General features: G+C 41.0%; 1 protein-coding gene and 1 non-coding gene across 2 annotated transcripts; both read left to right on the forward strand.

Moving 5' to 3' along the window:
- The first annotated feature begins 7299 nt into the window (after positions 1 to 7299).
- On the forward strand, positions 7300 to 7489 carry MIR7717C (microRNA MIR7717c). The gene has a single exon (NR_127020.1). It is a non-coding gene; the product is annotated as a microRNA MIR7717c (primary transcript).
- A 593-nt stretch (positions 7490 to 8082) lies between these two features.
- Positions 8083 to 22555, forward strand: LOC100832781 (kinesin-like protein KIN-7K, chloroplastic). The gene is made up of 25 exons (XM_003571909.4): positions 8083 to 8667; positions 8766 to 8863; positions 9081 to 9170; positions 9492 to 9544; positions 9879 to 9944; positions 10676 to 10729; positions 12392 to 12451; positions 13244 to 13322; positions 14162 to 14229; positions 14347 to 14403; positions 14491 to 14595; positions 14966 to 15070; positions 15202 to 15309; positions 15394 to 15525; positions 15706 to 15885; positions 15994 to 16158; positions 19100 to 19240; positions 19860 to 19979; positions 20063 to 20113; positions 20222 to 20269; positions 20353 to 20484; positions 20864 to 21544; positions 21844 to 21973; positions 22085 to 22185; positions 22287 to 22555. Exons 1-24 carry the CDS (start codon positions 8333 to 8335, stop codon positions 22165 to 22167), a joined length of 3141 nt encoding a protein of 1046 aa, XP_003571957.1. The 5' UTR covers positions 8083 to 8332; the 3' UTR covers positions 22168 to 22185; positions 22287 to 22555.
- The last annotated feature ends 1399 nt before the right edge of the window (positions 22556 to 23954 follow it).

The following is a 23954-nucleotide window of genomic DNA, read 5'->3' on the forward strand; positions in this document are numbered from 1 at the left end:
TTTCTAAGTGTTCAGAAGTTCCTACAAATGTCAAGAACTTTTTTTTTATCATATGACGCCTCATTTATTGATACTTCTGTAAGATTTTTAAAAATCCGCTAAATGTTTTAGCGCCGCTGAAGCACGTATAGCTTCTGGATCAGGCTACCGTTAAATGGCTTAACCCGCTATTTAAAACTATGGGGCGGAGGCACCACGTTGATCCACATCATCTGGATTATTTTGACTATTGGATCTTTTATCTAACGGGCAGGATTTAACTGAGTGCGATATATGCGATGGGCTAGCAATAAAACATCAAAGTGGTTTATTTTGACTATTAGATCTTATATCTAACGGTCAAGATTTAATGCGTCAGATATATTTGTGTATTCTATTTCTATTATATTAAAGCACACAATGTGGGGTATCGAGCGAAGGCACCACGTTGATCCACATCATCTGAATTATTTTGACCATTGGGTCTTATATCTAACTGTCAAGATTAAATGACTGTGATATATATATATGAATGATGGGCTAGCATCAAATGGCATATGTTACGACTAGTGGTAATTAAGTTAACATTTGTTTTCATGGCCAGATATATTACTCCCTCCGTCCAACAAAGGATGTCTCAAATTTGACCAAATTTGAATGCACCAAACACTAAGGCATGTCTAGATACATCCAAATTTTGACAAACTTTAGACATCTTTTGTTGGATGGAGAAAGTATGATTATTGGCATTAAATCAATATTTGTTTTTATGCTATTATAGGACGTCAATATATTAAGACATTTCAACTTTATTTTTCTTTGTTTCGTAGGTCATGAAAAAGTATTACAGTAAATACATTAATTATAATCTACATCCGTATTTTTGCAAGAATACGATATCAATGGTTTCTTATAGAATTATAACTCTAAGTATTGACACGTGGCCCTAAATTTGAACACCAGATACTAATTGACATTAGATATGAGCGAATGATTCCCTAGCAAATTAACGAGACACTCACTGCTAATAAATATCTCTAAAAACTAAATTTTAATCTGAGTATCGATAGAATAATCATGTGAAACTTTAAACTCGCATTGTGATTTATACCATGAAAGACACACCTACTATTATAGCTTGTCATACACATGATCTACCAGTGCAAACAACCGATACACATGAACTTTATATATTTTTGTATGCATATGTGACAAAGTTGGTAGGTATTCTGAACTTTAATTACATAAACTAAGGTGACATCACCTACAGATGATCAATCGGTGTGATTCGCATCAGGTGAATTATTCAAACCGTTATATAATAAAAGCGCAATACGAGGTTCAAGAGAGAAAACTCCATGTTGATCAATCAGAATTATTTAAATCATTAGATCTTAAATTTAACGGTCAAGATTTATGAATCTTAACAACATTTGGAAAACTTTAACTCGCCTACAAATATATCGTAAGAGTTACTAACGGCATTTGAAAATTATACTCTACATATGAAAATATTATATCTAAGAAAAATGTGAATTGTGTTGCACATGGTCTCAAATTTTAACTCTGACTACTACTTTAATATCATATATAAGTGGATGACCGGCTAGCAAACCAAACCGGTCTTTATGAAATATCGCTACAAAGTATCATACTCCCTCCGATCCATAATAAGTATCTCAGACTTAGTGCAATTTTGTACTAAGTTAGTACAAAATTGGAGACACTTATTATGGATCGGAGGGAGTAGAAAACAAACAGTTAGCTCAGATGATCTAAACTTTAATCTGAGTATCGATATTCGATGGAATAGTGAAGTAAGAATTTACTCTTGCATTATGATGTATTATCACGGAAATTCCACCTACTAATATAATTTGGCATACACACATAACTACCGGTGCAAACAACCGATCCATCATTTCCATGTGTGAATTTTAATTTTTCTTACAAATATGATGTATATCACGTGTGATCAATCATCTCACGTAAAGACTAGTGGTTGGTAGATGATTTGAACTTAAATTACAAACACTAAGCTAATATACCCACAAACAATCAATTAATCTGATGCAAAATTTAAACGACCATCCAACACACGCAGTTTAGTTCTGGATTTGAATATAAAAACGCATGCAAATGAAACATTTTGTCTCATGTTCAGAACATATTTGACTCAATATACTTTCATGCTTATAGAGGTTGTGAGATTGATTAATTCTACCTTTCTAGATAGACTGAGGTTGATAAATCCTGTTGTTTATCGACATGTTATGTACATAACACAACAATACGGATCTAAGTTATTTTAAAAATAATGATGCATGATTAAAGATGTTTTCCACGCGATTGCGCGGGACACCGTGCTAGTTTGTCCAAATATGGATGTATCTATGCATAAAAAAATGTTTAGATACATGTAATAAAAAGTCAGTTAATATTGGGACGGAGGGAGTACTCCGTATCTCTCACGGGCTCACGGCTGGTCGCGGGCCGGCCGAGTGTCCTGCTGCAGCGCGCGGCGTGCTCCTTGTGTTTTTTTCCCTCGTTTTTTGACCGAACAGGTAATCAGGTCTCTTCTGAACCGCAGCGGTTGCAGAAAAATGTGTTCTACAAAGGAGATGGTTTTCAATGTCCACGTAACTCTCCCATGAGTCGTAATTTTTCTCTGCCGCTCCCAGTGATAGTGAGATGCATCCTGCGGCCAATCCAGCAGAAACAAAAAATAGCACAAGAGCTTGATTTTAATTACAGCAGTGCTCGGTCCGGAGATATCACTTCAGATTAGATCTTTTTACTACAGTCCATGGCCAGGATATTCCCACATGAGCCCGATCCGCTCTGCCTTTGTTTAATTCTCAAGTTTCGTTGGAAGATGACACACTGACACTACGCATAATTTAAGGCAATGATGGGCACATGTCGCCTGCAGCAGGTCCTGCTACCCTACAGACATGCCTCCATCCATCAGTGCAAAGGGAATTTGCAGCAAATAAGAACTCAGCATTCTTTACTCCGAGGTTAAAAGACTTGCTCATCACTCGTTTGTTTATGTGGGGCAAGATTGGGAAATTGGATGCTAGCAGAAGCATCATATGATTGGTGTTCTGCAGTTGTCTTGTACTACTTACTAGACATCCAGTTTAATAAGTAGTGCCTATTTAAAGTCACTGGTTGCACCTAACAGGTTTAAATTAGGCCACCACTGGTTGTTACTTGAACGATGCCGATGGGGATGGCTGTTACGGGAGGCAGCCCCCGGTCCTCGTCAGGCAAACGGCAGCATGTTTCGGAGGTTTCCATGCGCAGGGCTTGACCAACCAGTGATTGGTACCACTGGTACCATACCATGCGGCCAGAGGATCCATTATTATGGTCCTAATGTTGTTCAAGAGTGTGGGAATAATACAAGAATACATGATCGATAAAGACATGCATAATTCAGCTTCGTGTCTGAACGATGTACCACTGCGCTGTTACCCTGTACGAATGTCGCACAGTAGGCAGCTCCCTGGCTCGTAGGATCCAATGTTTGCACGCTCTGTCGACCCCACGATAACCAAAATGAGTTTACACTGCGCACAGATGAATCTCTTGTCTGGCCATTAGATGATGTTAACGGAAGCATGGCCATATCTGAATTGCAGCATGGCGTGTTGCTCACATATCGGGTATGGGTTTTCGTAGTTTTGGGTGGAGACCTGGCTTTTTTCTTTTTTGAAGGCATGGCTCTGGGTTTTTGGCAGTAAGGTGACTTGCCAACAACCATGCGTTTGTCTTTGTCCTTTGTTGATCATCTTTTTGGCCTAGCTTCCACGTGCTTATGCTTGCACCGAAATCCACTCAAAATGTTAGAGATGATTTGATGGAATTCTTGCACTTTTCAGAGGTTATTTTATTTTCCGGCGTGCAAAAATAAATAAAATGATTGGCAGGTGAGTTAGTAATGTGATTGAGAATCTCCAACTTGCTTTTATTTAGGCAGATCTCCAGCGTGCTTCATGCATGTGTGGCTCATTCTTCTATGCGGCATCAACGGTGCCCCTTGGAGAAATGGGCATATTATTTAGTTGTGTCAACATGTCCACGAGCTTTAAGAGATGATTTTTTTGGTTGATGGTTTTGAAATTGCACAATGACATTTCGTAGAATTACTGAATTAATGCAATCACAAGTACGACCCTAATTATACGTCACCTACCACACTGCCATGGTTTTGGTGTGGGCACAAACCATGGAAATTGCACCTCACTATATTACACAGGGGTGGGAATATGACTTCTATAAGGAAGTGTCAATGCTTTTACCAGGTCATTGGATTAGTGTTAGGTGGGATTATCTTGTGTGCATCACCCGCTTTTGAGACAAAAAAGGAGGAAAAGTCATTAAACTCTAACGGGTCTAGTCATTAATGTGCGGATTATGCTTTTTTGCGTCAGTGTTGTTGCTGCCCGGAATAAATGGAGTGCAGATCTCATTGTTTATGCGAGATGGACGAGGTGACTTCGAGAGAAAGCCACGTTCTCGCTCTCTGGCTAGAACTAGAAGAGGCGATGCTCGCAGGGCGTCGCTTTTTTCCTTGGAGGCGTTGCCCTCCTCTCCTCTCCTCGAGAACTATGTCTTGGTGGAAACCCTCGACCCTTCGAGATCAGACGATGACATCACTTTGTGTCGTCGTCCTTCTTGCCAACATCATTTTGGAGCCTAATCCTGGCCATCGGCCCTAGTTTTTTTGGGTCAGCCTGAGGCACGCGAAAAAAGCACGACCCATAGCACGGCACGACACGGGCCAATTCGTGCCGGGCCAGGCACGAAGCCCACCACGTGCTAGGCTTTTTTAGGAATTCCGGCCCATGGGCCGGCACGGGCACGGCACGGGTATAGGCGGGACGAGCACGGCACGGGAACGAGCCCGGCACGGCACGCCCGGCACGAAATAATTGGCATAGCACGGCACGAAGGCCTCAAAACGTTCAGCACGAGGCACAAATTTTTCTGATTTTTTTTTCATTTTTTTCCTTCAAAATGATTAGAACAGGCCAAAAGAGCACGAAATGGGCCAAAACAGCCCGCCTTGGGCCATCGTGCTTCCGTGCCGGCGGGCCAGGCACAAAACTAGTGCGTGCCAGGCTTTTTTCGCAGATCAGGCCCGTGGGCCTTACCGGCACGGCACGAATTCATTTCGTGGCGGGCCGTGCCGTGCTGGGCCGTCGGCTTCTCGTGCCCGGGCCGTGCCGGGTCGGCCCGATGGCCAGGATTATTGGAGCTAATAGTTGACCGCAGAATTGGTGGCCTTTGGCCTAGAGTCGGTTTCACCGGCGACTTCTTTGCAACGACGACTATCATGCGTGATGTTTGGATCGCGTTGAATGTTTGCTAATCGGCTTCTGATATGTCTCTTTGGTCTACATGGCTTCCCTCTCTGGCTACAGTGGTCTTGGCAGCGCGAACCTTGAAAGCTTGTCATCAAAATTGAAACTCCTGGTTGTTAGTGTGGGCCGATTGTTTGGCATAGGCCAACATGGACTTGATGCATCTTTTGCAACAATGGTGCGACTCTCGACATTTATGGTGAAGTGGAAGTTGCCAGTTTGGTGGAATGATGTGTGATGATGATGGAAAATCTCAACATAACATCATTTTGGGATGTAACGGTTTCGTCCGCTTTTTGTGAATTCACTAGCCAACTCTCGTTTGCTTAACTAATGTATTAAGTCATATGGACTCGTGCTAAAAAAGTTTGCACGTAGCGAATGCTTGTTTGCTATGTTTTGTCATTGCGTGCTTTTCCTACTTTCATACCTCCAATTCTCCACATCCCCCTTGCCATGGCTTATGGCACAATTCTTGCTCCTCTGCTTTGCTACTTGTTACCACCATGGCTTCTTGTAGGCCAACGATTCAGTTTAACCGAACTGATTCTTTGGTTTTTGAGGGAAATTCAGTTCTGAGTAAATTAGGAACGATTGGTTCATGGAAAAAGTGGGAAACCAAAATTTTTTGGACCCGATAATTCTGTTTAGTTCTTGGTTCTAACCGAACATAACCAAAGCCACTTGCCTTCCTTCAGATCAAGCCGTCCGAGAGAATGGGAGATGGAGGGGTAAGTGAATCTGATGAAAAGGAGCGAATCGGAGAGGAGCGAGTCGACAGGAAGCGCTGCAAACGCCGTTGGAGAGCGCAAACGAGGGTGGGGTAGGAGCCTTCTTGACAGTGCGCTCCGCCAAGGCCGGGTGGGATCGCTCCAGGTGGTGTGGTGGCTAGGGTTGTTTTGCTCGGGAGAGGAGAGGATCTGGGAAGAAAAAGAACGAGAGGCAGATGGCTCGATCGGGATTGGGAGCGAGGGGATTATGTCGTTAATGGGCTGGGTGGCGGGCAAGATGTGCAGATGTGGATCTGATTTTTTTTCGGTTAGTTCGAGTAACGGGGAGGAGGGGTGGGGATTGAACCGACTGAAGTAAATTATGTTTTCCAAATTCAAGAACCGAATTTGGCACCAAAATTATCGGTTTTCAGTTTACTTGGGTTCGATTTTGGTTATTTCGGTTCGCGAGTTCCACCTATCTTCTTGAACCTACAAATGAGCTAAACCTTGAACTTTGACCGGAATCCAACGAATTAATTGCTATTTAAAGCATGCAAACTCGACTTATAACATCACATTTCGTTTTGCAAACTAATATACGTACGTTACAATGCTTTGGTGTCCAATGTTGGCATGAGTTAATCAGATGGATACCTGCACTCTGCTCCAATGCATGAATAGCTTAATCCGTAGTGTTGCACAAAAATCAGACAAAATTTGTCGTAACCGTAGCATCACCCTTTCGTTTTTTGACTCGCGTTAAATTATTTTGTTGTCACCATGTGGTGACATAATCAACCAAGAAATCTCCGTTGTCTTCTAGTCACTTTAGCTTCTTTATTATCGTTTTACGGTGACATAGTCAATTATGTCTATAATTGCAACCAAACAACAACTGTATCCAAAATGATGTTACATTCATACATACAATTAAAATCAGTATGATGGCTAAAATCGTGTAACATGAAAAATAATTGAATCATCAACTCCTTTGACCCAATTCAGCCACAAAATTACTTCTTCAATTAATATTAAATGTATGATAACTATGAAATCTAGTACAATGAGAAAATAGATTTATCTTTCTTGTGAAAAAACCCATCTCTCATCATATGTGGCTGACAGCACCCTACTGTAATGCTTTTATTGACTATGGACTAAGCAGGACCTAAAAACACGCACACATGACAGGCCTGCTCACTTTACTACGATTTCTTCACAAACATTGCCTATTTTTTGGCGGTTTTGCTATTTCTTGGGCGACTGAGAAATAACTATTTCTTAGTCAATGATTACAACCTTTTGATTCAATCATCGAGATTGTAGGTCTGATGGATAAGAAAGATTTTCATTGGATGACTACGATTGTCGATCGAGAAATAACTATTTCTTAGTTGACTGAGAAATAGACGGTCCCAATTTTTGGACATCCAAAAGCCAAAAAATCTTTGTTCAATATTTTGCCTAGCCAGTTACTCTCGCAGACCAAACATTCCCATAGCGACAAGGCGGTCGCTCTCGCAGATTCAATTTCGCATTTCAAATCTCATCGAGAACAACACACCGACGGGTTTTAAAAAGCTGGTGACCGCACCAACCACTCACAACGAGCCAGGTGCCAGGGCTTTCCGGCGCTGCAGCGCAGAGGCAGATCGCGTGCGGCTCCAGGAAAGCCGCACAAGCGCCCCGCTGCCACCGCCCCGTTTCGCTCTCGCCTCGCACACCCCTCCCTCCACCTTTTTCATCTCGCTGCTCTCCTCCCACCGGTTTCGCTTTCCCCGTCCCGAGAAACTAATAAAAACTCCCGGAAAAGGCCAAGCACGCCGCAGTTATTCCCGCCCACCACACGCAACCCCGTCTCCCCGTCCGCCCAATTTCAAATCACCCCGAGCCCCCACCGTCAACACCGACACGTGGGTCCCCCAAAGCCAGTGTAACCGCCCAGCCACGTGGTCAACGTGGTCCCCACCTACGCAGTCGGAGTACAGCACAGCAGCCATCCCCTCTCTTCCTCGCCCTCGCCCTTCCCGTGCTTCGTGCTGCGCTGCTGCTTGCTGCTCCTCTGCTCCGAGGCGTCTCGCTTTAAAATCTCCCAACGCAGCAGCCTCTCTTCTCTTTCGGGAGCAGCAGGCCATGTGGAGTCTCTGACCTTCGGATACCTTCCCCTATCTCTCTCTCCCCCTCCGCCTCTGCTCCCCCGCACCGCGCCCCGCCGCTGCCCGAGCGCGCGAGCCGCCTTGCGGGGGGAAGAGCAGAGATCCCCAGGAGATGTCGTCGCGGCCGTCGTCGTCGTCTTCGTCGAGGCGGAGCAGCTCGCCCTTCTCCGCGGGGAATCGCCGCCCGCCGACATCCTCCTCGTCGTCCAGCTCGTACATGGCGGGGCGGCTCATCCCGCGCTCGTCCCCCTCCTCCGTCTCCTCCCAGTTCTACGGCGGCGGCGGGAGCTCTAGGTCCACCACGCCCGGCCGCCGGGGCCCCGGCGGTTCCGCCCCGGCTCCTCCTCCGGCTCCCGTGCCGTTCCCCAGCGCGGACGAGCTCGTCATTGAGGACACCTCCCGCTCGGGCGACAGCATCTCTGTCACCATCCGCTTCCGGCCGCTCAGGTGGGGATCTGGGACCGGGTTGCGGGGATCTGCGTTGTTGCCGGGCCGCGGTTACGAGAGTTTCGGACTGATTTGAGCTGGATTTGGTGTGCTTGCAGCGACCGGGAGATCCAGCGCGGTGACGAGATCTCGTGGTATCCTGACGGGGACCGGCTTGTGCGGTGCGACTTCGTCCAGCCAGCGGCTTATGCTTATGGTAAGTAGCTACGCTTCAGTTGCTTCTTCGCTCAATTCGGAATGCAGGTTGTGGGATTGGTGATTTTCTGTGATTCTCAGGCCATGGTTCGGAAAATTTGAGGGTGCCATAATTGGTTCGGCTGTTGGATGCAATTCTTTTTTGCAGGGTACATTGATGGGCCTCAATGATCAGTTTCTACTTGATAATTGATCAGTTTTTTCTTCCTTTTTTTTAGATAGAGTTTTTGGACCTTCAACAGCTACTGAGGCTGTCTATGATGTTGCTGCCCGGCCTGTTGTTAAAGGTGCTATGGAGGGCATAAATGGTATGGCATTTTTACTTATTTAGGTCAATTTTCACATCCCTAATATTTATTTCAATATAATTACCACATGTCATGGGACTTCCGCCTATCAACATTTACCCTATGCCCATATGTAATGTATTGTCATGATTTCACAGTCCGTTCCAAACTATCCGACCTTTACCAAGTTTTTCTTGTCACTTTGAGCGATTTGATTTTTAAGGGGGACTATTGCAGCATTGGCATTTATTTCGTCCACAGTTCATGTTTTACCATGTTTAGCGAATTGTTACCTTATCAAAGTAACTGCGTTTCTGAATTCAACTTTGTACTAACTTGTAGGTACGGTTTTTGCTTATGGTGTCACAAGCAGTGGGAAGACCCACACAATGCATGTAAGTTCTTATACCCTACATGGAGAGGATCCAAACATGGCTGAATAGCATTAAGATAATCTTCTCAGAATGCTGTACAAGCCTGGGATTAGTGACTCCATGTTCGCTGCTGAGTCACCTGGAGTCATCCCTATAGCATATTCGTTCCAATAAAGTTTGGTCTTCCAATGGATTCTGTGCACCTGCTGCTGCAAGCCTGCAAGTCATAACAATTATGATTGTGAATATGTGATATAACCATTTTCATGTATACTGTTGTTAGATATATACCCATTTGTGATTTTGTAAGACAAGAATGCTTATACCTATTCATTTTGTCTCTAATCTTTTGCAGGGTGATCAGAATTGTCCTGGAATAATCCCATTAGCCATCAAGGATGTCTTCAGCTTAATACAAGATGTATGGCAGCGAATGCTTTAGTTATCATACACTTAACCTCGCATTTTTAAGATATTTTTACTGTCTTAGTGGATTTATTTTATGTTTGTTTAAATGAAGAAACACCTTTGATGTCTAATCAATCACCTCGTAAATCTGCACTGAACTCCCCTTGGTCACCCATAGGACCCTACTCGTATCATAACTGCATAAGTCATTGTGCATTTAGGTAATACCGAATGACATCTTGAATTATACCAAAGCAGCTCATATTTATGCAAGAGATGCGATGCAAATATGCTAGTACTTTATATCCAAACTCAGTTGACCATAATGATCTGAATTTCTAAGTGATACAGCTTTAAGAGTTAAGACCGAGCCCATTTAACTGTGTGGTAGCCTTTCTTGAAGATGATCTGCCTTAAAAATTATGAGTTTGGAGAGTTATCTAGTTAGTTTTTGCACAAGGCAAGGCATTTACCAGTCACTTATTAGTTGACATTTTCTTATCTTTTGGTTGACTAAGAGCAGTGAGACTAGGACCTCTAGAAGTTGTCTGTGACCATTCTTATCCTATTATGCAAATTGAATACTCAAACCTGTATACAAATTTACATATTCAATTTTCTTTTAAATCTTACTATTTGTCAACTGTACTATGTACCATTTGCTGCTTGGTTCTTTTTAGTATTTTGTCATGTTTTTTTCGATACATGTAACTTCAACTCTTGTTTCCCTATCTTAACTAACAGACCCCTGGAAGGGAATTTTTGCTCCGTGTGTCATATCTGGAAATCTATAATGAGGTATGCTACCGAGACAGTTTGAGAAATATCTATATCTCATTTTGATAATTTTGTTATATGGTATTGCATTATTAATATTGTTACCACTTCTGTTTCTTCGAAAAAAAATGTTGACATGACTGACCCTTCGCAAAAAGTGTCCTGGTAGTTGACACTCCTACCTAGAGTGTACTCCCATTAATGATCCTCATATTTTCATTTTGTTTTGCTTCCTGCTTTCAGCACTGCTGTCGATAACTTCATGTTCCTAATGGATGAATAGATGTGCCCAGGTCCTTACATAGGAGTTTTTATTTATTTATTTAGAAGAGTAAAATACACCACTAGCCCATGAACTCGGCAAAAATGAACACTTTAGTCCGTGAACTCGGAAAACGCACACGTAAACCCCTAAACTGGGACTACTATGTCACTTTTGTCCAAAAAAGGGTTCGGCGAGGCTTAAACACACCACGTGTCCGCCACGTCGGCTTTGGCCGAGATCATGGCTTTTAATCCCTCTTTCGCATGGTGTTTTTTGAAAAATCACCCATCCGGTTACGGCGTTGCCGGTGATTTTGGCCCCCGATTTGGAAATTTTGAGATGCATTTTAACTGGACAGGTGATTTTGCAAAAGAAAAAAACGCCCTGCGAAAGAGGGATTAGAAGTATCGGTCCTGGTTTTAGCCGATGTGGCGGCCACGTGGCAGGTTTTAGCCCCGCCGAATCGTTTTTGGACTAAAGTGACACAGTAATCCCAGTTTATGGATTTATGTGTACGTTTTGCGAGTTCGTGGACTAAAATGTTCGTTTTTGCCGAGTTCATGGACCAGTCGTGTATTTTACTCTATTTAGAAAATGGAAGCTTTATATAGGAGTTGCCATAACAACCAAATCTAAAGGTCCATATAGCGCGAACCCCTAAAGATAACAACTGACACCAAGCGGTCGCTCGGATGGTTGGTTCCTGCAGGTGGCAGACAGCCCACCCAAGCTCTAATCCCGCATAAATCGAGGTAATGCCAAGTGCAATGCATGGAGGTGAAAATGGGGTCGAAAGCACCATGTCCGAAAACCTTAAAAAGTGATATTTTTTTTCGAAAAGGAGGGAGTACCCCCATATAAAAAATGATATTGAACATATCATAATATACCAACTAACAGTAGTAATCCCCTATTTATAGGGAATATCTAATCTTGTATGCTTGGTTCATGCCCAATGTAGCCCTACCAAATTTGGGCAAAATTTGGCTTTCCAATTTTTCGGCCAACAATTTTTGAGTCCACACTTGACCAAAGATCTGGCAAGAATCTGTCAGAGAGATGGGTAGATACTCATTGGCAACAAAACGAACAAGCACAAAATTATCATGAGCTGCCAGTATTTTGGCATGGCTAGCTTTGGCACAAAACCAAAGACATCCTTAGCCTTCATGAGCCTCACCATTGCAGTTCCAGCTTTGCAGTAATGCAGTTGGTGACTGTCCCATCCTTCCACTCTCATTCTGTATAAATACTGTCTGAGTGATACTATAATTTGCAAATATTGTCTTTTGAATCTCCTTGCCTTTCATAGGGATCCTGTCAAAATTTGAAAGTCACATTCTATCGTTGATTCTCTATTCGCATGCACTTTCATCTAGTATTATCTGGATAGCGTCAATCTCTACATCCCACTGCAGGTGATAAATGATCTGCTTGATCCTACTGGCCAAAATCTGCGCGTGAGGGAGGATGCACAGGTTTAAACTTTATACCTCTACAACTGTTGGGCTATCTTTATTGTCTTGCTTTTGCATGCGTGTTATAAGTCTGCATTTTACTTGTTTTGCATCTTGTCCTGAAACCTATATTTTTTTTTTCAATAAGTTTTTTGGTACTTATTTCTTTTTGTTATTATCACTAGTGTGAATCTGTTTTAACTTCTGAGAAACTATTTTGCAACCTCTCGTTTTCACCACTGTTTTGCTAGCATGTGTTTCGATTGCGCCATTCTGGCCACTTGAGTCAACGAACCATGAAGATATTGTTAGTCTGTCTTTCCTTTCGATATAAACCAATCATCCTTTTTTTAAACCGTGTTGTTTTCCATGACATAGTAGCTTGATTAGTAGTACTAGCGTAGTACATTCTATTTGAATTGCAAGGCCAAAGTGAAATTCTGATTTGCGTTATCACTTGCTTGCCTTAGAAGTTTGTGACCAAATTTTCTCCTGACATGGTGTTCCAAGCAGTTTGTGTGGCCCTCTTTTGGTAACGAAATCGTTATTTGTTAAAGTGAGCACATCGTACAGTATGCTTGTAGAGTGCCATCTGGTTCCAAGGGAGATTAACATATAGGTTCTTATTTGTGTTAGTCCATGTGCACGTGACAATATTTCCATGCCAAACTTGTTAGTTTCTTCCTTCTCCATTTACTCTGCATGCTGTCATATATACGTATATGCAATAGAGCTGATGTAGCTTTACACCATTATTTGCACAGACACACTTCAATTCATGACCTTCTGACGGTCTGCTTCCTTTTGCTACAGGGAACTTATGTAGAAGGAATAAAAGAAGAAGTTGTGCTGTCTCCAGGACATGCTCTTTCTTTTATAGCTGCTGGTGAAGGTGATTATAATATATTTGCTTTCTCCACTACTAGAATGTTGTTAGCCAGATAGTGGTACACAACAATTATGATGGATATGCCCAAAAAATGTGCTGTTTCTGTGAGGCATGTGTGGTTGGCGAAGCAGTATCTGTACAATCAGTTAGTCTGGTTGTGAATTGTATGATTTTCTTCTCTTGTAGGGCTGATTCTTAGCCATTGATTTTCTACTATTACTTTTGTTTAATTTCCCCATCATTACAAAATAGTTGACGTTTTAGCCACTGGAACACATATTAAAGGCATGTCCAGGTTTAGCCAAAGCTTGCCACGCCAAATATTTGGCTAGGCAAAATTTTAGTGGAGGTTTTTGGTTGCCCATGAGTTGGCCAATGTTGTCACCTAGTGTTGGTAAAGAGGCATTGCCTTGCCAAAAAGTTTGCTATCCAAAGAAACACTTTTGGTCATGGCAAAATTTTTGGTAAGGAGAACTTTAGCCACCATCCAAACATGCTGTATGAAATGATTCAGGATTACAAAGTACCTTCTATTAATTCTGCTAGCAACCCCTCTCTTGCTCTATTCCCAATCATAAGATGATTAATGCGTGATATATTTTGAACTACATACATTTTATTGTTGGAACCCAAATCATTATCTAATTTGTACGGAACGTTTGGGCTTAAATATCGTGTAATATTTTTCTAGCAGATTCTTCAAGTATCATATCATCTAATTTTTTTCAATTATTAGAAAGTTGTGTCTGAAATCCATGAGCTATAATTTTTAGTCTTGCCAGAGTGTGCAACGGCTTTTGCTATTTTAATGCTACCAAACCTAAAGCTACTTAACATGACAGAGCATCGGCATGTTGGTTCCAACAACTTCAACTTATTTAGCAGCCGAAGTCATACGATTTTCACTATGGTGAGCTCAAAATTCCTCCAGCATTGAAGGCATTTAGTCAATCTATGAATGTTACCCTATTATTCTTGTGCTGCATCATGTTTCTGAATCTCACATTTGATATGTTGCATTCGGCAGATGATCGAAAGCAGCGATCGTGGTGATGAGTATGACGGAGCCATGTATTCGCAACTTGTACGTTGTTTCTTGCATAAGGAGCATCATGTTTTTCTTAATCGCTCCAGTTTTCTAGTCTTACTTTCTTATGATGTTTTCCTCTAGAATTTGATCGATCTAGCTGGCTCAGAGAGCTCTAAGACAGAGACTACAGGGTTAAGAAGAAGGGAAGGATCATACATCAACAAGAGTCTTTTAACTCTTGGAACAGTAAGCTCTTCTTTCGTGTTACCTTTCATGACCCACAAATTCTGTTTTATTTCTATTATCATTAAATTTTAACATAAACCAGATATTGTTGAGATCCTGTCTTAGAACTTCAGCTCCACCAAGTTCAGGGAGTAAACCTCAACTTATATTGGAATTAATATGCCAGTTATTTTTATGGCACTAGTAATTAATAGTTCGAGCTGTTGAATATGCAACAGCATCTTTTGTATGCTGAAATGAAATGATGTATGTAAGAAAACATACTCAATTCTGAACTTCATTTTTTTTAGATTTATACGAGAGATACTTGTGATTTTGGTATTCCCAACTTAATCATTCATTTGTTCTAAACTTACTTCCTGATTTAAAGGTTATTGGGAAGCTCAGTGAAGGGAGAGCAACACATATCCCCTATCGTGATTCTAAGTTGACTCGTCTGCTGCAATCGTCATTGAGTGGCCATGGCCATGTGTCAGTAAGTATCTAACCACGTCTAGAGCTTCCTTATCTGGAACTTACAACATGTGCTGGTGGTGGCTATCCTTACAATGTGAAGTGAAACTTGATTATCACTTTGTCAAGTGATGCACCGACCTTTTTATGCAGCTAATTTGCACAATTACCCCAGCATCGAGTAACATGGAAGAAACCCACAATACATTGAAATTTGCAAGCCGAGCAAAACGTGTTGAAATATATGCCTCTCGTAACCGGGTACGTATTCTAAGCATGCAAAACTCACTTCTGGTGCCACCACTATTGGATAGTTAACGAGCATTTCATGATTTATTTCTACAGTTAGTTGATGAGAAGTCTTTGATCAAGAAGTATCAGAAAGAAATATCAACACTAAAGCAAGAGCTTGACCAGTTTAGGAGAGGAATGATTGGGGGTGCTAGTCAGGAAGAAATCATGATTTTGCGGCAACAGGTCTGTTTCATTTGCCTTTTGTGGATAGACCTAAGCAAAAAAACATTTTACAAGGGATCTATGCAGATGCTTGACATTTTTGGCTCTGCTTTTCATGCGTACTTAGTTACTTACAGTGATTTTACATTATTAAGTTGATACATGCTTGGAAATTAACTCTTCTGTTGTTGCCTTGTTTAGTTGGAGGAGGGTCAGGTAAAAATGCAATCTCGCCTGGAGGAGGAAGAGGACGCAAAAGCTGCTCTTATGAGCAGAATACAACGGTTGACTAAGTTAATACTTGTTTCCACGAAGAGCAATATTCCTGCTTTGACAGATTTGTCTAGTCATCAGCGCCAAAATTCTGTTAGCGAGGAAGATGTAGGTGTTCATTTTTGAACTGATTTATTCTATGTTTCTGCTTTTATGATTCTATCTATATTATTAGTTATCAGAAATGCTTAACTTGAAAAGTGTTATCAATTTCAGAAGTTAACGACTTCACAGGATAGTTCTATGCTAGTGCAAAATGATAGTACCGTGAAGGACTCTGTGTCATTAGCTTTGTCAGATCCACTGGATGAGATCAATCAGTTAAGGTCAGCTAGTGGAGATCATTCTTCAGTAACAGGTTCAGCAACAGATTCATCACAGGTAGGTTGCCTTTGCCTTTTACATTTTTTAGTTCAGAAATGACATTTGATCTGCCTATTTCTGAGGTGTTTTGCTGTCATCTTGCACCTTTTGATTTTTTGCCAATATCACGTGTAGTCAACTTCTTGTTTTGCCAATATGTTTTCATTTTTAGACTAATGTCAACATTTGGAGAACTACAATAGTAAAGTTCTAACACCTATCTGGCTAGGTTCTGATTTCCCTCTTAAAGCCCTGGTCCCATTTGTGATGAGTAACACCCACAGATTATTCCAGATTCGCAGTCATGCACTGTTTCTTTTTATTTTTGGCTGGGATTTATATTCTTTAGTTGATTGTATCACTGCCAAAAATATTTTTTGTACTGAGCTCTATCCATCTTCTCATTATGATATCTATTTCAGAATATATGGCACCAAAGTTTCCCCTATACACGATACAAGTAGTAATGTGATACTATATTTCTCAGAAACAAGGATACATCGATTATCTGTACTTTTGGGAGAAGATGGGCAAAATTGGCTCCTGGCCACCATTATTTTGTGGCCTTGGCCAAATATTTGTGGCACATTTTCCAGCACACACCGTGTCGCCTTAAAATGGAAAGTTTTAGAGGGAATTGCAGTTTCAAGAAACCACAAGATACTAGAGTTTATCTTGATCACGTTGTGAAAATCTAAACCAAGACTGAGCTCCTACTAGCCATACCCTACACCTAATGCAAATACTGAATCAGATCTCGGTACTGGATAGTCAACTCTAAACTAGCTCCAAGAGAGGAGGCGTCAGTAGCAGGAGGGATTGAAGCGGTAGGTGCGGCAGTAACAGGAGTTCCAGTCAGAGGCTGCTGCATTATGTGGTGGAGGAAGCAGCGTTGGGTGGAGGAGGGGAGGGAGGAGGCAGCAACAGGAGGGAGGGCTGCCGGTGGAGGTGAAGCCATTATGTGGCCTTTGGACCTGAGGACGAGTAGATACTTGCGTTTAGATTTTTTTTAATAGAAAATGGAAGCTATTATTACCCTCAGCCTCTGCATACAAGATGCATATAGTCTATAGTTTTTATTACATCATTTGTTACAACCAAGAGAAAATTCACCAAACCCCAAAGTGCAATCGATCGGTCATGTATGAAGCTATCTAGCAACTATGGAGTCTTGCACTAGCATGCCACCCAAACCGGGACATAATTTCCCTTGCAATCCACTCTGCATACAAGATTAGAGGATTGATGGAACCAAGGAAATATTTCTCCAGCGCTGAAGTTTATGAGTTTTATTCCCGGGTAAATTTCCCACTGGGTCAACCACAATGCAGCATTGAGTAGAGGTGCAACTAAGAATCAATTTGGCAACGAGTAACGATGACACAGGGAAGTGTGATGGGATCTCAAGGATCAATTTATCCTTCAAATTTTGGATTTCTCAGATTATGATTTGTCCATATTATTTTGGATAGAGGAGTAGCTTCTTGGCGCCAAACTCCATCGGAACCTTCTGCTGTGCCTGTTGTAACAAAGCCCAGGATCGCAACCAGCTTGTACATGAGAGAAACACCTGCATACAAGATTGTACTTTCTTGTGAAACACAATATTGTTATGACATAATCAAGCAGACCCCAAAAAATGCTGCAGCCGCAACCAAAATAAGGGATCACAAGGATGTTTCCACCCCCGGAAGCCAAGACCCGAAATTTTTGGTTTATACTAGTTGGAGGGATGATGTTAAAAGAAAAGGAAGAACACACCATGCGAGTCGTGCCATCACACAATAAAAAAGAGATGTTGGATGGTTTCCTGTTCAAAGCAAAAACTGCAGCACTTGTCTCCCGGCCATCTATATTTTGCCAAATTGTCTTTGTTGAGTTTGACACTTGTAGAAATAAACCAAAGGAAAACCTTAATCTTAAGCTGTAATTTAAGACGTTCAAAGCAATCCAAACCTGAACCGGACCTGAGTATCAATTAACACTAAATACATGGGATGTACCAAAAAATGCCAGTGGTATGCATGTCCCATTTAAACGAGTCTTGTTCAGGAGATAATTCAATAGATGTTACTTTATCAATAATTTCATTCCACACCACCGTATGGTGACCAATAAGCGTCCGACAAAAATCAACGTCCGGTACATCCACTCCAAAACCCAAAACGGAACCCACCGCAGCGTGCTTATTCCAAATGATATTAAAAAATCTGAGTACTTGGTGCAAAGCACGGTATCATCTAGCCACTTGTCCTCCCAAAAACGAACGGGCTCACCATTGCCAACCTGGAACGAACCGAATTGGCAATTTTTTTCTTAAATTGCCTTGTTCCCTTCCAAAAATAGGAATCCATAGGCCGGCTCTTAATGGAAGAAAGAGGCTTCTGTCCAAATACTTATTGTGGAGTAGTGATTGCCAAATGCCATCCTCAGTTAGCAGCTTAAAGAGCCATTTGCTAAGTAGGGGTACTTGTGGTTAGATTGGAGAGAGATCTGTTCTAGGTTTAGTGATAGTGGATTTGGATTGGGCTTTTATTAGTTCACTGTTTGTGGTTTTGGCAAAAAAGTATCCTACATGTTGACGGAATATCATGAATTTATTATTTATTCTAAAAATACTTCTTTGTATCAAACCGTTTATTATTGTCGTCTAGATGCGCCTAAGAGGAGTATTTAAGTAACATAGTAAATCACCATGGTTTACTTCCTATGTCCAATCTACTATTGAAATGAATGAACATTTACACACATCTCTGTTCCATATATATAAAATTTATTCTGCACAGGTTGATGGACCATATCCAATGGCCTATATCAAAATTTGGTCCTGACTTCGTACCGAATATACTCTGATGACAGATATTCAACTGAGTACAATATTTATTTAAACCTTTTTTAAGTTAAAAGGCTGATGTTGTTAATGATTATTGGTTATAATTTATTGCACTTTGTATACCAGGTGGGAATCACGGCATCAGATCATATGGATCTACTTATTGAGCAAGTTAAGATGCTGGCCGGGGAGATTGCGTTTGGTACCAGTTCTCTGAAAAGACTAATTGAACAATCTATAGAAGATCCTGAAGGGACAAAGAATCAAGTAGAGTTTTCCCCTTTATGTTGCACTTTTTATTAGTTACCTTTTGCTCAGTACTCAACTTTTCTTCCATTGATCAATGATTAATGACATATTAGTAACATTAGTATTATGTTTTGCTGGATCGAAAATCAAGAGCTGAACAAATAGCAAATGCAGTGGAAACAGTGAACTGACATAGTGTTCAATAAAAATCTTGAGAATCAAGACCCTTGTCTGATCTGTTATTACTTGTATGACATGCAACGTTACATTATAGACATTCTAAGTTTTATTTTTCATTATATTTTAGCTAGTCAACAAGATAACCTATTTCTAGTTAACAAGTTGTCTTATTTCTCAAGAATACTGAACTCTGCTAATTTTCTAGGATTCTGAATATCCTCCTTTGCCTCATGGTTGAGCCTTTCTGTCCTACTTTCCTTACTGTAACTATTTTATTTCAAATCTGATACTTGTGATAGATGGCATCTTAACATCCCTTATTAATATATCACCTTTTGAAATCATGAGCATATTGTAGCTCTTTATGATAGATCTATTGCCTCAATAGCCTCATCATCGTGATGTCTCCATGCCCTGTGCTTTAACCTATACTCATGCACATGCCTTTTGATAACAGATAGAAAATTTAGAGCGTGAAATCCAGCAAAAGAGGAGGCATATGCGAGCCCTGGAACAAAAACTTATGGAAAGTGGTGAGGCATCAGTTGCTAATGCTTCCATGGTGGATATGCAGCAGGTGATATGTCTAGTATATACATGAGCCTCCTATTGTCTTTATATTTCACCCATCCTATTAACATATTGTTTTTGTGCAAACAGACTATTACAAAGCTGACAACTCAATGCAATGAGAAGGCTTTTGAGTTAGAGGTGGTCTTTTTAAATTTCCAGTGCGCTTTCCACAAAACTAATGTCCTCGATATACTTGTGAAGATAAATTTAAATTAATTCTGACTGTCTTCTTATTTGATGGGACAGTTAAAGTCAGCTGATAATCGGGTCCTTCAGGAGCAATTACAACAGAAGGTCATTTTTTTCTTCAGTACTTTTTTGTGTATAGCTTCAGTTTACAATGTTTAAGCAGGTATTAATTGTTGAGGTACTTGCAGAGTGTGGAAATCTGCGATTTACAAGAAAAAGTACAGCGCCTTGAAGGACAGTTTATAACCAAAAACAGCCCATCCCCTGAGCAATGCACACCACAGGAGATTGTTGACTTGAAATCTAAACTTCAGTGCAAGGTTCGATCATTGTGTGTTGTTTTTAACTGGATCTCATGCCCCATTCTTTGACCTGTGCTAAATATGAAATAAAGTTCTGTTTGGATTGTGGCCAAATTGCGCCCAACCAGTTTTTTGGTTGCTATGAAATTGTTAATCTTTGTTTGAATGGCCACCAATTGTTTTAGCATGCCTATGCTCCCTTTGGCACTCTAGTTCATTTTTCTTTGGGGGGTGCCCTTTTTTTTTCCTTACCAATGTTGGCCGACTCATGGGCAGGCAAAACCTTAGCCAATTTTTTTGTAGGGCAAACCTGGGCTAAAACCAAACACACCCTATATACATTTGATAGTGCACAGAACTAATTTTGTTTGTTTGCTGGTATGTTTTTTTTTCTCAGGAAGTAGAAAGCGAGAAGCTTAAATACGAGCATCTGGAAATCATCGAAGAAAATCGTGACCTAATCAATCAGAATCAGAAATTAAGTGAGGAAGCTGCTTATGCAAAAGAATTGGCATGTTCTGCAGCTGTCGAGCTTAAGAATTTGGCTGAAGAAGTTACAAAGCTATCTATACAAAATGCAAAGCAGGCAAAAGAGTTATTAATTGCTCAGGAGAAGGCACATTCCAGGGTTCCTATTAGAAAGGGCCGCCCCACAGGTAGGGGCAGGGATGAGGTTGGGACTTTGAGTCTTGATTTAGAGGATATGAAGATGGAGCTACTGGCACGAAAACAGAGGGAAACTGCTCTAGAAGCAGCTTTGGCAGAGAAGGAACTTCTTGAAGAGGAGTACAAGAAGAAGTTTGATGAAGCAAAGAAAAAAGAGCTTTCTTTAGAAAATGATCTGGCAGGCATGTGGGTTCTTGTTGCCAAGTTGAAAAGAGGGGCGTTTAACATATCCGAGTTAAATGTTGATGAACGGTCTATCAATCTAGCTGATATAACTAATGATACAAAGGAAAATAAAGGTGACAAGACTGTAGCTCTAGTTGAGAAACAAATGTCTGATGATACTCTGAAGTCATTGACCGCAGAGGACTATAGAAGTCCAGAATTTGAACCTCTTCTTGTTCGTCTCAAGGTATTTCTTTTCTTCTATTTATTCATATTATATTACGGTCATCATGCACAGCTGACAGTAGGTCTATAAAATCTAAAGATAGACCAGTGATGGTGGTGCCTTTGTAATATTGGTAAAACTTGGTAGAATAGTGGGTAATATAAAGCGAACCTGTTTATCCTTGTACTGGTAATCAAAGTTTAGCGACATAAACAACTTTCAAATGTTAGCTCATTAACTAGGTGATTCATTAACGCATCACACTTTTCACATCAGAAGGCTGCTGGATGCCTGAATTACTGACTTGTTACTGCATGCAGGCTAAAATTCAAGAGATGAAGGAAAAGGAAACCGATCCGTTGAGTGATAAAGATGGCAATTCCCATGTCTGCAAAGTATGTTTTGAATCTGCAACTGCTGCAGTTTTGCTTCCTTGTCGGCATTTTTGCTGTAAGTCATGTTAGGCAATTACGTTCATGTGCTATGCATGCCAGTGTTCCATGTTTACTCTTTTTGCGCGCAGTGTTCCATGTTTACTGACGCTATGCTTTCTCTTTTCAGTGTGCAAGCCTTGCGCACTTGCATGTTCCGAATGCCCTCTGTGTCGCACACGAATTGTAGACAGGATTATTACCTTTACATAGGTTACATATTAGCCTAAGGTACCACAACACACTTGGCCACTCGCATGTCGCCTCCTTTTTATAACATCCTAATCCTGACCTCTGATGATCTTTTTTTTTTCCTCTCGAATGCTTACCAGGAAACCTTCGGCGCACCCAACCCCTCCTTGTAAAATCACCGACCATATATGTTTCTTTTTCTCTGTAACAAAGAAGGTGCCTTTTATGTTCCTTCTGTGTTGTATTGCCATTCTTTTGATTCTCCTATAGCTTCACCTTGGCTCCTTGATGTATCTAGAGGCTGCATCCGATGACTTCTCGGCGAATGTGTATAGATAAGTGACTAGACATTGTAAAACATTTTTCTTTCGGAAGTAAAGCAGCGAAGGATATGTGATCTTTAAACTGACGTAGTTAATCCTTAACCTCTTGTTCCCTCGCAAAATAAAGAAAAGAAATGCCAACCTGGCAAATGTGTTGCTTGAGGCCTGTTTGGAAAAATGATATTTCTTGATAATTTTTTGTATTTAAAACGAATATGTTATATGTTAAAAACATAATGTGAGGAGACAACAACTACTCCCTTCGATCCATATTAATTGTCTCAAATTTGTCCAAATATGGATGTATCTATGCTTAAAAAAATTTAGATACATGTAATATTTCGACAATTAATATGGATCAGATGGATAATATTTATGTCGTTGGATTTAATTTTATGGGAATGCATAGTGAGTTAAGTTCGCTCCCTTACTTTTGCTTTTACGCATGATGGGCTAAAATTGCCACCGTCACATGGCTAAAGTTGTCGCATACATACAAGTAAAGTTGCGCCATGAAGGTGAACTGAGCCTAGCTCAGGTGGTTTCTCATGATGGAACCAGCCCACTCAGGTTCAAGTCCCAGACTTGACGTGGGTATCACAGTTTCCTGGATTATTCCAGGTGACGTGGTTATGACGTGGGTAGTATTGGAAGCGTACTACGACTTCAGGATTCCCTCGTTGTAACCAACTTTGGGTTTCCTGCAGGCAGGCCAAGCTACTCCAACTGCCACAATGACATTCTGCCATGCCACATTCGCATTTGGTATGAAATGTTCAATAAATGACTTGTTGTAGACTAGAGGAGGTAGGGCAAAGATGCAATGAATAGCCGAAAGTGGATCGATTTTCAGAAAGAAATAGCAAAAGAAACAACATGGATCACATGATAGATGCACCTTCGGCTTTCATACATCCTCGGATGGACCTCGCCAAATCCATGACTGCGCAAGTAGTGGTCGACCGGTAGCAATACACTCGCATGAAACGCCAGTCGGAAGCTGATCTCGCATGAAACGCCAGTCGGAAGCTGATCTACCATAGGTACACCAATTAATTCCACGAAAAACAGCCGCAACCGGACAGACTCTCTCCACCGGCTGCTGGAAGCAACATGACAGAATGAGGATTTTGTGTCGTGCGTTGCGGCTAAAAGAAATTCAGAAAAGTTGTACATGCCAAGGGATGACGGGACTAACAAATACAAATCGGGCTGGATAAAATGGAATGGTTATTGCATCATCTATACCAAATAATAGTTAAGGATTAAAAAACTATAATCTATAATTGATGTCTAAAAAAACCTTTTAAATTATCTTCACGCAAATTTAAATGCAGGAAAAACATATATGTTACATGTACAACCTGAACACTTTTGTATTATAGACAATGTTAATAAAATACAACTCTTTTGCCAAAACATGTAATGACTACTAATCTACAATGTAATGTGATATGAATTTAAACAAGTAAATTTCAGAAAATG

Source organism: Brachypodium distachyon, chromosome 3 (genome assembly GCF_000005505.3).
Source record: "Brachypodium distachyon strain Bd21 chromosome 3, Brachypodium_distachyon_v3.0, whole genome shotgun sequence".
NCBI classification, from domain to species: Eukaryota; Viridiplantae; Streptophyta; class Magnoliopsida; order Poales; family Poaceae; genus Brachypodium; species Brachypodium distachyon.